Source organism: Mauremys reevesii, linkage group 22 (genome assembly GCF_016161935.1).
Source record: "Mauremys reevesii isolate NIE-2019 linkage group 22, ASM1616193v1, whole genome shotgun sequence".
NCBI classification, from domain to species: Eukaryota; Metazoa; Chordata; order Testudines; family Geoemydidae; genus Mauremys; species Mauremys reevesii.
This window is the reverse complement of record NC_052644.1, coordinates 24,552,636-24,569,246: the sequence shown is the minus strand read 5'-3', so window position 1 is coordinate 24,569,246 and position 16,611 is coordinate 24,552,636. Positions and strand designations below refer to the sequence as shown.

At 72.1% G+C, this 16,611-nt stretch overlaps 1 protein-coding gene across 2 annotated transcripts; it reads right to left on the bottom strand.

The window, feature by feature from the left end:
• Positions 1-3,633: 3,633 nt before the first annotated feature.
• On the bottom strand, positions 3,634-16,117 carry LOC120388645 (protein bicaudal D homolog 1-like). 2 transcript variants are annotated; one of them, XM_039510607.1, is made up of 9 exons: positions 16,057-16,117; positions 14,788-15,008; positions 13,251-13,463; positions 10,632-10,784; positions 9,227-9,637; positions 6,110-6,760; positions 4,625-4,776; positions 4,414-4,555; positions 3,634-4,034 (listed from the first exon to the last, which is right to left on the bottom strand). In XM_039510607.1, the coding sequence occupies exons 2-9, from the start codon at positions 14,977-14,979 to the stop codon at positions 4,029-4,031; spliced, it is 1,920 nt and encodes a 639-aa protein (XP_039366541.1). In that variant the 5' UTR covers positions 14,980-15,008; positions 16,057-16,117; the 3' UTR covers positions 3,634-4,028. The 2 variants fall into 2 exon arrangements, with proteins under 2 accessions (XP_039366541.1, XP_039366542.1); XM_039510608.1 differs by lacking the exon at positions 16,057-16,117 and adding an exon at positions 15,855-15,991.
• Positions 16,118-16,611: the final 494 nt, after the last annotated feature.

Here is a 16,611-nt window from a genome sequence, read left to right as displayed (position 1 = left end):
CGGCACCGGGGCTGGGTCTAGGGGCCCCTCGCCTGGCACCGGGACTGGGTCTAGGGGCCCCTCGCCCGGCACCGGGGCTGGGTCTAGGGGCCCCTCGCCTGGCACCGGGGCTGGGTCTAGGGGCCTCTCGCCTGGCACTGGGACAGGGGCTGCGTCTAGGGGCCCCTCGCCCGGCACGGGGTCTAGGGGCCCCTCGCCCGGCACGGGGTCTAGGGGCCCCTCGCCCGGCACCGGGTCTAGGGGCCCCTCGCCCGGCACCGGGTCTAGGGGCCCCTCGCCCGGCACCGGGACTGGGTCTAGGGGCCCCTCGCCCGGCACCGGGACTGGGTCTAGGAGCCCCTCGCCCGGCACCGGGACTGGGTCTAGGGGCCCCTCGCCTGGCACCGGGACAGGGGCTGGGTCTAGGGGCCCCTCACCTGGCACTGGGGCTGGGTCTAGGGGCCCCTCGCCTGGCACTGGGACAGGGGCTGCGTGTAGGGGCCCTCGCCTGGCACCGGGACCGGGTCTAGGGGCCCCTCGCCCGGCACCAGGACTGGGTCTGGGGCCCCTCGCCCGGCACCGGGACTGGGTCTAGGGGCCCCTCGCCCGGCACCGGGACAGGGGCTGGGTCTAGGGGCCCCTCACCTGGCATTGGGGCTGGGTCTAGGGGCCCCTCGCCTGGCACCGGGACAGGGGTTGGGTCTAGGGGCCCCTCGCCCGGCACTGGGTCTAGGGGCCCCTCGCCCGGCACCGGGGCTGGGTCTAGGGGCCCCTCGCCTGGCACTGGGACAGGGGCTGCGTCTAGGGGCCCCTCGCCTGGCACCGGCACGGGGTCTAGGGGCCCCTCGCCTGGCACCGGCACGGGGTCTAGGGGCCCCTCGCCCGGCACGGGGTCTAGGGGCCCCTCGCCCGGCACCGGGACCGGGTCTAGGGGCCCCTCGCCCGGCACCGGGTCTAGGGGCCCCTCGCCCGGCACCAGGACTGGGTCTAGGGGCCCCTCGCCCGGCACCGGGACTGGGTCTAGGGGCCCCTTGCCCGGCACCGGGACTGGGTCTAGGGGCCTCTCGCCTGGCACTGGGACAGGGGCTGCGTTTAGGGGCCCCTCGCCTGGCACCGGGTCTAGGGGCCCCTCGCCCGGCACCGGGACTGGGTCTAGGGGCCCCTCGCCCGGCACCGGGACTGGGTCTAGGGGCCCCTCGCCGGGGCAGGCCAGCTGGTGAGCAGGTTTCTGTAAGACAGGAAGTGCAGACTCAGTCCCAGCTGAACGGGGATCTCCGCTCCGCCCAGGGTTGGTGGTTAGAGCGGGGGGAGGGGTGCACACAGGACGCCTGGGTTCCGGCTCTGGGAGAGGAATGGGGTCTAGGGAGCCGGAGCAGAAAGGGGGCTGGGAGCCAGGACTCCTGGATTCAGGGTCAGAGCTGCTGTGTAACCTTGGGGGAAGTCAGCCCCCTCCGGTGCCTCAGTTTCCCTGCTTCCAATGATGGGCTGCAGGGGGCCAGTTCAAGGGGGGGGGCTGCACAGCACCCGCCCCATAGCCCCCCGCTCCCAGTTGGGATCTGCGCAGCAGCCAGCCTGACCCCCCCCCCCTCATTCATATTCCCAGCCAGGGTTGAGTCACTGCTGCCCCTGCCAAGGGCCCGGCTAGACCGAGCCAGCCCCGGGCGGCTCAGATTTTCATTTCCTCTCCGGTAAGCCAGGGGCCCAGGCGGGGGGAGCGCCAAGGCTGGGAGCCAGGACGCCTGGGTTCTATCCCCACCTCTGCCCCAGACCTGCTCTAGGAGGGAGGGGCAAGGATGGCCGTGCTTTGGCCTCAGTTTCCCCTCTCTAATCCAGGCCAGGAGCTGCTGCAGGCAGGGCAGCCGTGCCGCAAGGGGGGGTGCAGCACCCCACCCAATGGGGGCATGGGAGGGGGGTGCTCAGTACAGTGGAGGAGCAGGGGCTCTGTGAAGCCCACGAAAGCCAGCCTGTCCCAGCCTCAGGCAGCCCGTGAGGAAGTGGGGGGGCTCTGGGTTCAGTCACTGGCTTGCAGGCGGGGGTGAGGGGGACTCAGTGTCCCTGGGGGGTGCTGGTTTAACGAGGGGGGGGGGAAGAGGGAAGCTGGGACCCCGGCTGGAGGGGGGGAGCAGGCAGAGCCCCCCTGGCTGCAGGGGCACTGGGAGGTGCTGGGCTGAGGGAGGCCAGGCCGGGGGGTTTCCTGTGCCGGGGTCAGACGCTGGCTAAACCTCCTGTGTGACGCTGGCGGAGAGTTGCTCCGGGCTAGAGAACGGGGGGCTGGGGGGGGAGGCCCCCGGGACCCAGAGCGAGGGGACTCCCTGGGGGGCCCACGGCAGAGCCAGACGTGCTGAGGCTCAGCGAGGTGGAGGGGCCGGACCCCTGGGAAGGGCTGGCGCTCGGAAGGGGGTTCCCCCCACAGGGAGTCCGTGACACCAGCCCCTCAGATCCACCCCCATCCTGCTGCTGGGCGGTGCCAGGCCCGGGCCACGCGGCACCTTCGCCCACCCGGCTCGCGGCAAAGGCACAGACCCGAGCTCCACGGCTGAGAGGAGACCAAAGCCCTTTAATTGGAGGCAAAGTAACCAGGCCCCGGTCACTTGCCGGAGCCCGGGGGATACACACAGCAGCTCATACAGCACAAGCCGCGGACCCCCACACCCCTTGTACCCCCCCAACCACTCCCCTGAGATCGCCAGCTCTGAGTGCAAAATGGGGCAGGGAGAAATGGGGATAGTGCCTCAAAAGTGCAGGGCTTGGGGGCCTCTGAGTGCCAGGCCTGGCCCCACACCGAGACGCCCCTGCCCGGTGGTGGGGGGGAAGGGTGGGCTCCTCTGAGGGCCAGGCCTGGCCCCACACCGAGACCCCCCTGCCCGGTGGGGGACGGCGGGCTCCGCTGAGTGCCACGCCTTGCCCCCCACCGATACGCCCCTGCCGGGGTGGGGAAGGGTGGGCTCCTCTGAGTGCCAGGCCTGGCCCCGCACCGAGACGCCCCTGCCGGGGGTGGGGGGAAGGGTGGGCTCCTCTGAGGGCCAGGCCTGGCCCCACACCGAGACGCCCCTGCCGGGGGGGGGGAGAAGGGTGGGCTCCTCTGAGCAGCAGGCCTGGCCCCGCACCGAGACGCCCCTGCCCGGTGTGGGGGGGGGAAGGGTGGGCTCCTCTGAGCAGCAGGCCTGGCCCCACACCGAGACGCCCCTGCCCGGTGTGGGGGCGGGAAGGGTGGGCTCCTCTGAGGGCCAGGCCTGGCCCCACACCGAGACGCCCCTGCCGGGGGTGGGGGGACGGCGGGCTCCGCTGAGTGCCAGGCCTGGCCCCGCACCGAGACGCCCCTGCCGGGGGGGGGGGGACGGGTGGGCTCCTCTGCGTGCCCGGCCTGGCCCCACCCCGAGCCGCCCCTGCCGGGGGCGGGGGGGGGGCTCCTCTGAGTGCCAGGCCTGGCCCCGCACCGAGACGCCCCTGCCCGGTGGTGGGGGGGAAGGGTGGGCTCCTCTGAGTGCCAGGCCTGGCCCCACACCGAGACGCCCCTGCCGGGGAGGGCGGGCTCCTCTGAGCCGCAGGCCTGGCCCCTCACCGAGACGCCCCTGCCCGGTGGGGGGGGAGGGGGAGGGCGGGCTCCTCTGAGTGCCAGGCCTGGCCCCCCACCGCCACGCCCATGCCGGGGGAAGGGCTGGCTCCTCTGAGCAGCAGGCCTGGCCCCGCACCGAGACGCCCCTGCCCGGTGGGGGGGGAGGGGGAGGGCGGGCTCCTCTGAGTGCCAGGCCTGGCCCCACACCGAGACGCCCCTGGCCCTGTGTGTGTGTGAGGGGGGGAGGCTCCCCTGAGCACGAGGCCAGGCCCCTGCCCCATACGTGCGGGGATGAAGGCAGGAGGAGGGTTCACTCAGGCAGGCAGACTCCACCCTACCGAGCCCGCAGCGGTTAGGGCACAGCGGCTGCCCGCTGGCAGGGCGGGGGGGCTGGCGGCTGGTCGCAGCACTGAAGGCACGGGCGGTGCTGGTCCCGGCGCTGGCTCTGCTGGCACCGCTCCCACGGCTTTCTCTGTAAGGCTGCCCCACGGCGTCAGTGCTGTGTGGGAAGAGCCCAGTTACCCTCGGAGCACAGGGAAGGGGACATCGCCACCCCCATGGCACCGCTCCCCGCCCCCAGGCTGGGACTGACATCAAGGGGAGCCGGCCTGGCTGCCTCACAGCTCCGCCCCACTGCCCTCTCCCTGCCTGGGGGGCAGAGACCAGCCAGGGCGCAGGCCCCATGGCTGGACAACAAGCAGCCAGGGAGACGTGCCTGAGTCTGCAAAGAGCCTGAACCCTTCACTCCGAGAGCCCAGCAGAGGGCATTGGGGGGGGTCCCCGTGGCCCCCCAACTGCTGGGGGCAGGAGATGAGGGACCCCTCTGGCCCCAAGGGGCCTGGTTGTGTGTCACCCGGGGGTGCCCCTGGCTGCCGTACCGCGGTGCGCTCCAGGCGCTGGCTGAGCGCCAGCTTCTGCTGAATGGCCATGCGCAGCAGGGAGCTCAGCGTCTTCTTCTCGTCCTCCGCCACCGCCAGCGCCCGCTGCAGCTCGTCCAGCTGGGACACGTACTGGTCACACCTGGGGGGACGCAGGGGGTCAGGCCCACGCCAGTGCGACGCCCCGCCCCCGCCCCGCAGCTCCCCTCACCTGCTGGCAAACATGGCGCGCAGGGAGGAGAAGGTGCTGGCGTCCTCCGTCAGGGCCTTCAGCTCGCGGCGCAGCGTGAGCATCGTGTGCGACAGCAGGGCCTTCTCCCCCTCGTACTGCGCCTTCAGGCTGGAGAGCGCCGCCTCCGCCGCCTGCGGGGAGAGGGGGTGAGCCCCCGGCCTGCGCAGCGGGGGGGCCCCCCGACCCCACGCCCACCTGCAGCCGCGCCCCCTCCTCCCCCTCGTACTGCGCCTTCAGGCTGGAGAGCGCCGCCTCCGCCGCCTGCGGGGAGAGGGGGTGAGCCCACGGCCCCCCCCCACGGCCTGCGCAGCGGGGGGACCCCCCCGCGCCCCCTCCTCCCCCTCGTACTGCGCCTTCAGGCTGGAGAGCGCCGCCTCCGCCGCCTGCGGGGAGAGGGGGTGAGCCCCAGCCCCCGGCCTGCGCAGCGGGGCCCCGACCACGCCCACCTGCAGCCGCGCCTCCTCCCCTCGTACTGCGCCTTCAGGCTGGAGCGCCGCCTCCGCCGCCTGCGGGAGAGGTGAGCCCACGGCCCCCGGCCTGCGCAGCGAGGGCCCCGACCACGCCCACCTGCAGCCGCGCCTCCTCCTCGTACTGCGCCTTCAGGCTGGAGAGTGCCGCCTCCGCCGCCTGCGGGGAGAGGGGGTGAGCCCCCGGCCCCCCCCGGCCTGCGCCGCGGGGGGACCCCCCCACGCCCACCTGCAGCCGCCCCCCCTCCTCCCCCTCGTACTGCGCCTTCAGGCTGGAGAGCCGCCTCCGCCGCCTGCGGGAGAGGGGTGAGCCGGGGGCCACGGCCCCGCGACCCCGGCCTGCGCAGCGGGGGGACCCCCCCACGCCCACCTGCAGCCGCCCCCCCTCCTCCCCCTCGTACTGCGCCTTCAGGCTGGAGAGCGCCGCCTCCGCCGCCTGCGGGGAGAGGGGGTGAGCCCACGGCCCCCCCCGGCCTGCGCAGCGGGGGGACCCCCCGACCCCACGCCCACCTGCAGCCGTGACCCTCCTCCCCGCGACAGGAGGGGGTTCCGGGCCTGGCAAGCCCCGACCCCACGCCCACCTGCAGCCGCGCCTCCCCGACAGGAGGGGGTTCGGCGCCTCCTCCGACCCGCGCCTCCCCGACAGGAGGGGTTCCCCGGCCTGCCCCGACCCGCGCCCCTCCCCGACAGGAGGGGTTCCGCGAGCCGCCGCCTCCCCGACAGGAGGGGGTTCCCCGGCAGCCCCCGACCCGCGCCTCCTCCCGCGACAGGAGGGGTTCCGCGAGCCCCCAACCCCGCGCCTCCCGACAGGAGGGGTTTCCGGCGAGCCCCCGACTCGCGCCTCCCGACAGGAGGGGGTTCCGCGAGCCCCGACCCCGCGCCTCCCCCGCGACAGGAGGGGTTCCGCGAGCCCCGCGCCCCCTCCCGACAGGAGGGGTTCCGCGAGCCCCCGACCCCGCGCCTCCCCCGCGACAGGAGGGGGTTCCGGCGAGCCCACCTGCTTGTTGGCCTTGAGCACGGTGCGCAGCGTGGCGATCTGCTCCCGCTTGGTGCTGAGCAGGGAGCGGAGCTTCACCCCCTCCTCGGCCAGCGCCTCCCTGTCCCGCTCGAGCTCGGCGGCTGGCGGGCCCTGCCTGGGGGGCTGCTGCCGCCACAGGACTAGCGCCCCCTGCAGGTGCCCCAGCTGCTCCCGCAGCACCGCCACCAGGCTGGAGACATTGAGGGGCTCCCCGGGGGGCCCTGCCCCTGGCTCCAGCTGCAGCCGGGGCCTGCCCGCCGGCAGCCTCCTGGCGCCGCGCCCGTCCCGGTAATAGTCCAGCACCACGCGCTGCGGCATCAGGCCGCGCCAGGCGCAGACCTGGTGGTAGAGGGTGGCCAGTTCCTCCGTCAGCCCCAGCAGCTCCTCCTGGGCCTGGGCCAGCCGGGCCTGCAGCTCCCCTGCCAGCTTCCGGGCGGCCCGCCGCTGCCCCTCCAGCTGCGCCACCAGGTCCTGCCAGGGCTGGGGCTCCGGGGACGCCGGCCTGGCCTTGAGCTGCTCCAGGAGGAGGCCATTGCGCTGCTGCTGCTCCGTCAAGGCCTCCCTGGCGCTGTCCCGCTGCTGCTGGGCCTCCTGCACATTGGCCGCCAGGGAGGCTTTCTCCCGGTCCGCCTGCGGGGCAGAGACGGCAGCCTGTGAGCATGGGGGCAGGACGCCTGGGTTCTAGCCGCGCCCTGGGCGGGGGACGAGGGGCTTGGGAGCCAGGACTCCTGGGTTCAGGGACCTGCTCTTGTGGGGTCTCCATGGGGATGGGAAGGGGGCATACGGCTCCCACACCATGGCTCCCAGTGCTTTGCGGAAAGCCCCAGGAGGCTGGATGGTCCGGGCACCTGCTCGCTGGGCGCGGAGCTGGCACGGCCCCGGTGCAGCCGCCAAGCGAGACACGAGGCGCTCGGCGGGGGCCTGCTGCTGCAGGATGTGGGGTGCATCAGCGGCTTCCTGCCATGCTCCACCCCCTCAGCGAGGGCGACGCGGCGCCAGCACGAGGGACTCCCGCTCCATACCAGCTGGAAGCCAGCCCCACTGACCTGCCTGTGCCACTCCAGGGGCAAAATGGGTGGGGGCGGGGAAGGCTGCTTCCTGGTCACAGAAGTGTTAAGGGCCCCATTGATGTGCAGGGGGGGGGGGGGAGGGGGGTCGGCCCTGAAGGGGTTAATTGATGACACCCCCCCCCCAAGCTGCTCCTGCCAATCAGGCTCCCCATTGATAATGGCCGGGCCCCTCTTTACCCACCTAACGGGCTCAGCCCTCCATCCGCTCCTGGATGTGAAGTGGGCTTGGGTGCAGGGCAGCAGGCCCCCAAGGCAGACACTGGCCGCCCCCCAGCGCTGGGAGTTCCCCAGGCTTCCCGCCCCTGGGAGCCCCTGGCACAAGACCCCCACCCCGAGGGAATCTGCCCCCCCACACCCTGCCCAAAGCCTCCAGGCCCCAACCCCTAATGTGAGATGCGCTGGGGTCTGCCCCGCCCTGGAGCAGCTGGAATCCCCCGGCCCCGCCCCCAAGGCCTCCGGCCCCTCCCTGGAGCAGCTGGAATCCCCGGCCCCGCCCCCAAGGCCTCCGGCCCCGCCCTGGAGCAGCTGGAATCCCCGGCCCCGCCCCTTGACCTGGAGCAGCTGGAATCCCCAGCCCCGCCCCCTGACCTGGAGCAGCTGGAATCCCCCAGCCCCGCCCCTGAGGCCCCCGGCCCCGCCCCAGAGCAGCTGGAATCCCGGCCCCGCCCCTGAGGCCCCAGGCCCCGCCCAAAACAGCTGGAATCCCCCGGCCCCGCCCCTGAGTCCCCAGGCCCGCACCAAAACAGCTGGAATCCCCAGGCCCCGCCCCACCCCGGAGCAGCTGGAATCCCCGCCCCGCCCCTGAGTCCCCGGACCCGCCCCACCCCGGAGCACCTGGAATCCCGGCCCCGCCCCTGAGTCCCCGGACCCGCCCCACCCGGAGCAGCTGGAATCCCCGGCCCCGCCCCAAGGCCCCAGGCCCCGCCCACGCTGGAGCAGCTGGAATCCCGGCCCCGCCCCGAGCAGCTGGAATCCCCAGCCCCGCCCCTGAGTCCCCGGACCCGCCCCACCCCGGCAGCTGGAATCCCGGCCCCGCCCCTGAGTCCCCGGACCCACCCCACCCCGGAGCAGCTGGAATCCCCGGCCCCGCCCCGAGGCCCCGCCCCACGCTGGAGCAGCTGGAATCCCAGCCCCGCCCCGAGGCCCCAGGCCCCGCCCAGAGCAGCTGGAATCCCCAGCCCCGCCCCGAGTCCCCAGGCCCCGCCCCAGAGCAGCTGGAATCCCCAGCCCCGCCCCGAGTCCCCAGGCCCCGCCCCAGAGCAGCTGGAATCCCCAGCCCCGCCCCGAGTCCCCGGGCCCCGCCCCTGCCCAGCTGGAATCCCCAACCCCGCCCCGAGTCCCCAGGCCCCGCCCCTGCCCAGCTGGAATCCCCGGCCCCGCCCCTGAGTCCCCAAGCCGCCCCTGCCCCAGAGCAGCTGGAATCCCCTGGCCCCGCCCCTGAGTCCCCAGGCCCCCCGCCAGCCCCCGAGCAGCTGGAATCCCCAGCCCCACCCCTGAGTCCCCAAGCCCGCCCCTGCCACAGAGCAGCTGGAATCCCCGGCCCCGCCCCTGAGTCCCCGGACCCGCCCCACCCCGAGCAGCTGGAATCCCCGGCCCCGCCCCTGAGTCCCCAGGCCCCGCCCTGGAGCAGCTGGAATCCCCGGCCCCGCCCCTGAGTCCCCAGGCCCCGCCCCACCCCGGAGCAGCTGGAATCCCCCGGCCGCCCCTGAGTCCCCAGGCCCCGCCCCTGCCCCGGAGCAGCTGGAATCCCCGGCCCCGCCCCTGAGTCCCCAGGCCCCGCCCCTGCCCCGGAGCAGCTGGAATCCCCCGGCCCCGCCCCTGAGTCCCCAGGCCCCGCCCCTGCCCCGGAGCAGCTGGAATCCCGGCCCCGCCCCTGAGTCCCCAGGCCCCGCCCCTGCCCCGGAGCAGCTGGAATCCCCGGCCCCGCCCCTGAGTCCCCAGGCCCCGCCCCTGCCCCGGAGCAGCTGGAATCCCCAGGCCCCGCCCCTGCCCTGGAGCAGCTGGAATCCCCCGGCCCCGCCCCTACCTGGAACAGCTGCTGCTGCAGCTTGTGCACCTCTGCCAGGCTGAGCTCACTGAAGAGGTCGGCGACGAGGCCAGGCGCAGGGCGGGTGCAGGGGGTGGACACCCGCTCCCCAAAGTCCCCCACGCTGGCGCTGCCATTGGCGAAGCCGCTGTCCAGCTCCTCATCCTGGCTTAGCTCCTCCAGGCCGGCCTGCAGGCTGCCCAGCGAGCCAGGACGGCCCCCGGTGCAGGCCACCAGCTCCCGCCGCAGCTCCCGCTGCTGCTCACGCTCCACTGCCAGTGTCTCCAGCGCCTCCTCCAGCTGCCGCTCCGCCAGCTCCCGCAGCCGCCCCAGCTCCTCCAGCTGGACTCCGGCCAGCACCGCCTCCTCCTCCCGGCGCCGCAGCTCATGCTTCAGGGCCTCAAACTCCACCTGCCAGGAAGGGAGGGGGCTGTCAGGACTCCTGGGTTCTCGCCCCAGCTCTGGGAGGGGAGTGGGAGCTAGTGGGGTAGAGCAGGGGGGGCTGGGAGCCAGGACTCCTGGGTTCTCTCCCCAGCTCTGGGAGGGGAGTGGGAGCTAGTGGGGTAGAGGGGGGTCTGGGTGCCAGGACTCCTGGGTTCTCTCCCCAGCTCTGGGAGGGAGGGGGCTGTCAGGACTCCTGGGTTCTCTCCCCAGCTCTGGGAGGGGAGTGGGGGCTGGTGGTTAGAGCAGGGGGGCTGGGAGCCAGGACTCCTGAGTTCTCTCCCCAGCTTGGGGCGGGGAGCTGGGAGCCAGGACTCCTGGGTTCTCGCCCCAGCTCTGGGAGGGGAGTGGGGGCTGGTGGTTAGAGCAGGGGGGCTGGGAGCCAGGACTCCTGAGTTCTCTCCCCAGCTCGGGGGGGGGGGGGGGGGAGCTGGGAGCCAGGACTCCTGGGTTCTCGCCCAGCTCTGGGAGGAGTGGGGCTGGTGGTTAGAGCAGGGGCTGGGAGCCAGGACTCCTGAGTTCTCTCCCAGCTCGGGAGAGCTGGGAGCCAGGACTCCTGGGTTCTCTCCCAGCTCTGGGAGGAGTGGGGGCTGGTGGTTAGAGCAGGGGGCTGGGAGCCAGGACTCCTGAGTTCTCTCCCAGCTCGGGAGCTGGGAGCCAGGACTCCTGGGTTCTCTCCCCAGCTCTGGGAGGGGAGTGGGGGCTGGTGGTTAGAGCAGGGGGGCTGGGAGCCAGGACTCCTGGGTTCTCTCCCCAGACACCCTCAGAGGGTTGAGGAGGGGGAGCCAGAGTCGGCACTGGCCACACAAGCGGTTTCCTTGCCCTCTCTTGTCCCATGGGCCACTCCTTGTCCCAAGTGAGGCACAATCAGCCCCTCCAGCACATGGACCCCAGGAGATCTTCCCGCCATCCCGAGAGGCGGCTCACAGCGTCCCCGCAGCATGAGGGGCTGGGGGCGAGGTACCTGGTTGCCCTTGAGCACCGACACCTGCTTCTGCAGGGAGATGTTCTCCTCCTCCAGCTCGGCGCAGTCCTGCAGCTGCCGCAGCTCCCGGCTCTTGTGCTGCTTCAGCTCCTCCCGCAGCTGGGCCTTCTCTGCATCCAGGGCCTGGCACTCCTGGGGCAAAGGGGCACCATTAGTGCCCCGGTGGGGCAGGAGGGGGCCCACCCAGGATCCTTGGGGGAAAGGAGAGAGCCTGGGGACCCAAGCTATGGCACAGCCCACCACAGGGGAATCGTGGACTCTGGGCGCTCTACCAGGCGCCGACCGCTCCTGGCTTTCCGGCTGCTCACTAGCACAAGGGGTGAGTTTGGGGGTATGTGACAACGTGGGGGATTGTCTGGTTTTCCCCTTGTTTTTCCACTGGGTTGCAGGCGGGGGGGTGGGACTCAGTGTCCCTGGGAGTTGCTGGTTTAACGAGGTGGGGGGAGAAGAGGGAAGTTGGGATCCCGGCTGAGGGCCTGGAGGATGGAGACCCCAGTCACTGGTGACCTGGTGACCCAGAGGCCCAGCTCAGGAGTCGCAGCCGGTTCTGGCCAGTGGGGGACAATGGGCTGCGGGGAGAGGGGCCCGGGGACCTGCCCCGCCGGCTCCAGCCCGAGGGGCCAGAGGACAGAGGAGGGGAGAGGGGCCCGGAGAGAAGCCAATGGACAGAGGCGGGTTGGGGCCGGGGGTAGCAGATGCCCAGCTGGGAGCAGGGGGCTCGGGGCTGGAGAGGGGGAGCAGGCAGAGCCCCCCTGGCTGCAGGGGGACTGGGATGTGCTGGGCTGAGGGAGGCCAGGCCGGGGGGTTTCCTGTGCCGGGGTCAGACACTGGCTAAACCTCCTGTGTGACGCTGGCGGAGAGTCGCTCCGGGCTAGGGAATGTGGGGGGGGGAGATTATCCCCTTCAGGGGGTGGAGGCCCCAGGGGCCCAGTGCAAGGGGATGGACTCACAGATGGTGCCCACTCGTGGCCCCGTGCGGTCCGTGGGGGGTGCCCCTTTCAGTGCGACAGCCCTTCTCGGGGGGCCACTCTCCTTCGGGGTCAGGGCCTCCACCTCCTGCAGCTGCACCTCTCTGAGCCTCAGCACGTCTGGCTCTGCCGTGGGCCCCCCAGGGAGTCCCCTCGCTCTGGGCCCCCCTCCCCCTTCACTAGCCCGGAGCGACTCTCAGCCAGCATAAAACAAGAAGGTTTATTGAGTGTCTGACCCCAGCACAGGAAACTCTCAGGGCCTCAGGCCTGGCCTCCCTCAGCCCAGCACATCCCAGCCCCCTGCTCCCTCTCCAGCCCCGAGCCCTCTGCTTCCCAGCTGGGCATCTGATATCCCCGGCCCCAGGCCCCCTCTGTCCATTGGCTTCTCTTCAGGTAAACAAGCTCGTAAAACCAGAAGGCCTGGGCCCCCTCTCCTCTCAGCCCCCCTCTGGCTGGAACCGGCTGGGCAGGTCACCGGGGTCCTCTGCCCACAGCCCATTGTCCCCCACTGGCCAGAACCGGCTGCGGCTCCTGAGCTGGGCCTCCGGGTCCCCAGTCGCTGGGGTCTCCGTCCTCCAGGCCATCGGCCGGGGTCCCGAGTTCCCTCTCCAGTCCTGTGTCCCAACAAACTCCCTGTCCCCTCCCCTCGTTAAACCAGTAACACCCCCTAGGCCTGCAACCCACTGGGAAACACAGAAACCCAAGAAAAGCCGCCACTTCGCCACAGGGCCCCACAGCAGAGCCAGACGTGCTAAGGCTCAGAGAGGTGCAGCGCCAGGAGGTGCAGCGGACCCCAAGAAGGGCTGTTGCCCTGAAGGGAGTTCTCCCCACGGACCGCACGGGGCCAAGAGTGGGCACGATCTGTGAGTCCGTGTCAGGGTAGGACTGAGTAGGAACCTGCTGTAATACTTGGTGCGTGAGCCTCCCTTTCCCCATGTGCAGTAGAGTCCTGTGGCACCGGATAGACTAACAGACGTGTTGGCGCGTGAGCTTTCGTGGGTGAACAGCCACCTGGTCGGACGCGAAAGCTCCTGCTCCAGTCCGGCTGTTGGTCCGTCCGGTGCCGCAGGGCTCTGCCGCTCTTACAGATCCGGACTCACACGGCTCCCCTGACGCTAACCAGGCGGTGGGAGGAGGCTGCTCACTCTAGGGGAGGCGAATGGCGCCTGGCTGGCCCAGGTCAATGTGCAGACAATGGCAAAGCCAATCACCAGGGACCACACACACCCAGCCACCGCCAGCAGCTGGGAACCAAGAGCTGGGGGGGCAGGGGGAACGGGACAGGAGAGTGGGAGCCCAGGGGACATCCTTTGGCTGGGCCAGGCTGTAACTTCCTGTTCTCGGCGCTAACCAGACACCCGGGGGCAGGTCTCTCTCTCCCTCCCGCAGGTGTCCCAGTCAGGTGGGCTCGCGGCAGGGAACGTCCGGCATGACGCAGGGGGGCTGCAGGCCCAGGAGGTCGGGGAAAGAGGGAGACCCTAGGGGTCCAGCCCACTGAAGGGGTCCTCCCAGGAGTACCGCGGAGCACGGGACCTGTGGCTCCTTGCTCTGAGCCAGGCTGCGTGGGGAGGGGAGTGCTTGGACCCGGCCTGGGGGGGATGCCAGGAGGAGGGGACCGCAGGGCACTCACCTGGCGCAGGTCCTGCAGGGCAGCGCTCAGCCGCTCGCTCTCGGCACCCGCGTTGCTCAGCTGGCATCGCAGCTGCCTCAGGTCTCCCTGCTGCTCCTCAAGGCGGGCTGCCAGCTGGGCCTCCTTGGCCGCAGCCTCGCGCACCAGGCTCTCCTCCCGGTTCTCCCCGGCCACCGCTGCCCGCTTGTGGCTGCTGTGACAGTCAGCCAGGGCCTGCCAGCCAGAGGGCAGAGAAAGAGAATTGGTGAGCAGGGGTCAGCCAGGCTACGTGTTCGGCAGAATGCCTGGTGCAAAGGGCACACACACAGGGCGCTGGGGCAGGGGATGTGGGGGGCTCCCCCGGCAGTGCCCGGCTGACCCCGATCTGGGCACACACACAGGGCGCTGGGGCAGGGGATGTGGAGGGCTCCCCCGGCAGTGCCAGGCTGACCCCGATCTGGGCGCACACACACAGGGCGCTGGGGCAGGGGATGTGGGGGATCCCCCGGCAGTGCCAGGCTGACCCCGATCTGGGCACACACACAGGGCGCTGGGGCAGGGGATGTGGGGGATCCCCCGGCAGTGCCAGGCTGACCCCCATCTGGGCACACACACAGGGCGCTGGGGCAGGGGATGTGGGGGATCCCCCGGCAGTGCCAGGCTGACCCCCATCTGGGCACACACACAGGGCGCTGGGGCAGGGGATGTGGGGGGCTCCCCATGGCAGTGCCAGGCTGACCCCCATCTGGGCACACACACAGGGCGCTGGGGCAGGGGATGTGGGGGATCCCCCGGCAGTGCCAGGCTGACCCCCATCTGGGCACACACACAGGGCGCTGGGGCAGGGGATGTGGGGGATCCCCCGGCAGTGCCCGGCTGACCCCCCATCTGGGCACACACACAGGGCGCTGGGGCAGGGGATGTGGGGGGCTCCCCCGGCAGTGCCAGGCTGACCCCGATCTGGGCACACACACAGGGCGCTGGGGCAGGGGATGTGGGGGATCCCCCGGCAGTGCCCGGCTGACCCCGATCTGAGCACACACACAGGGCGCTGGGGCAGAGGATGTGGGGGGCTCCCCCAGCAGTGCCAGGCTGACCCCGATCTGGGCACACACACAGGGCGCTGGGGCAGGGGATGTGGGGGGCTCCCCATGGCAGTGCCCGGCTGACCCCGATCTGGGCACACACACAGGGCGCTGGGGCAGGGGATATGGGGGGCTCCCCCGGCAGTGCCCGGCTGACCCCGATCTGGGCACACACACAGGGCGCTGGGGCAGGGGATGTGGGGGGCTCCCCCGGCAGTGCCCGGCTGACCCCGATCTGGGCACACACACAGGGCGCTGGGGCAGGGGATGTGGGGGGCTCCCCCGGCAGTGCCCGGCTGACCCCGATCTGGGCACACACACAGGGCGCTGGGGAAGGGGATGTGGGGAGCTCCCCATGGCAGTGCCCGGCTGACCCCCATCTGGGCACACACACAGGGCGCTGGGGCAGGGGATGTGGGGGGCTCTCCCTAGCGGTAACTGGGCTGATCCTGTTCTGTGCCTGCCCCCCTTACCTCCTTCATTTGGGTCAGCTCCGAGCTCAGCCGGACTAGCTGCCCCTCCAGCTCCCCGCAGCGCTGCTTGAGCTCCCCGTTCTCCTCCAGCACCACCAGTCCATACTGGGCGGCCTGGACCTTCTCCTGCGTCGCCTCCTGCAGCTCGGCCGCCAGGCGCCCCACCTCCGCCTGCAGCTGGGCCAGCTCCATGGTGGGCACCGGGGGGGCAGCGGGGATGCCTGCGGGCAGGGAGAAGGTGTAAAAGCTATAACCTCCTGCAGCCCTACGCACCTGTACCCTCCCCCCAGATGTGCACCTGAAGTGGGGGAGGGAAAGGATGGGGGAAGATGCAGGGGGAGTAAGAGGCCCCCAAAGAGTGGGGGGAATGAGCAGGAGTGGGGCAAGTGGGAGGGGCCCAGAGACCTCCCTCAGGGGGTGGGGGGAAGGGCAGAAGTGGGGACTGCAGAGGCCCCAGGAGCAGGGGAGGGGAGAAGTGGGGCGCAGAGGATCCCCATAGGGAGGGGCAGAGGCCGCTGGGAGCGGGGAGGGGCAGAAATAGGGGCTGCAGAGGCCCCGGAAGGAGGAGGGGCAGAAGTGTGGGGACTGCAGAGGCCCCGGGAGCGGGGAGGGGCAGAAGGGGGTTGCAGAGGCCCCGGGAGCGGGGGAGGGGCAGAAGGGGCTGCAGAGGCCCCGGGAGCGGGGGAGGGGCAGAAGGGGGCTGCAGAGGCCCCCGGGAGCGGGGGAGGGGGCAGAAGGGGGCCGCAGAGGCCCCCGGGAGCGGGGAGGGGGCAGAAGGGAGGGGCACAGAGGCTCCCGGGAGCGGGGAGGGGGCAGGAGGGGGCTGCAGAGGCCCGGGGAGGAGGGGCAGAAGTGTGGGCGCAGAGGCCCCAGGAGCAGGGGAAGGGGGCAGAAGTGGGGGCCACAGAGTCTCCCGGGAGGGGCGCAGAGGCCCCAGGAGCGGGGGGGGGCAGAAGTGGAGGGGGCGCAGAGGCCCCCCGGGGGGAGGGGCAGGGGAGGGGGCGGGGCAGAGGATGCTCCCTCAGGGGGCGGGACCAGGTAGCTCCTCCCCCGGGAGCGTCTCCTACCGAGCCGGGGGCGGGGCCAGCCTGCTCCAATGGCAGCCAGGCCTGCCTCGTTCTGGGCCGAGGGGGCGGGGCCTCCTCAGCGCCCAGCCTCGTTGTGGGCCGCGCGCGGCCGGGGCGCGCGCTCCCGTCACGGCGGCTCCTCCGGCCCCGGCTCCCCAGCGCGGCGCGGCCGGGCGGCTCCCGGCCGCCCCGCGGCGCTCACCCGGCCGCCACTCCGCGGGCGTCGCTGCTGCTGTCGCCGCCGCCACCACCCCTGTCACGGCCCCGCCCGCCCTTCTATATACGCCCACCGCCCCTCCCCGTTTGAAATTCCTCGCGCGCCTCACGGAGGGCACGCCCCGTCCCCCGTTCTGATTGGCCGGGCGGCACCTCATCCCGCCCCCTTCCCTTCTTCTGATTGGTCGCTGCCTTTTTTCTCTCCGCCGATAGGCCGGGCTGTTAGCCAGCCACGCTACGTCCCCGCCTTGCAACGCCTTCTCACCTGATTGGACGAGCTCTAGCCACGCCCTGCTTCTCCCCTGATTGTTCGCTGTCTCCCAGCCTTCCCGCCTAAGCACGAGGCTTCCCCAAGGCTTCGTCTCCTGATTGGCTGGCGCTTCCCTCCGCCCCTCGAGACCCGCCTAACGGTCGGTGGAGGGCGGGAAGCCATTGATTGACAGGGCCAAAGCCGCTGGGACCAAGCCTCTTTGGGGGCTGGCCCTCTCTCCCATTGGTTTATCGCCAACCAGAGGGGCCTGCCCTTCCGTCCCGCCTCTCT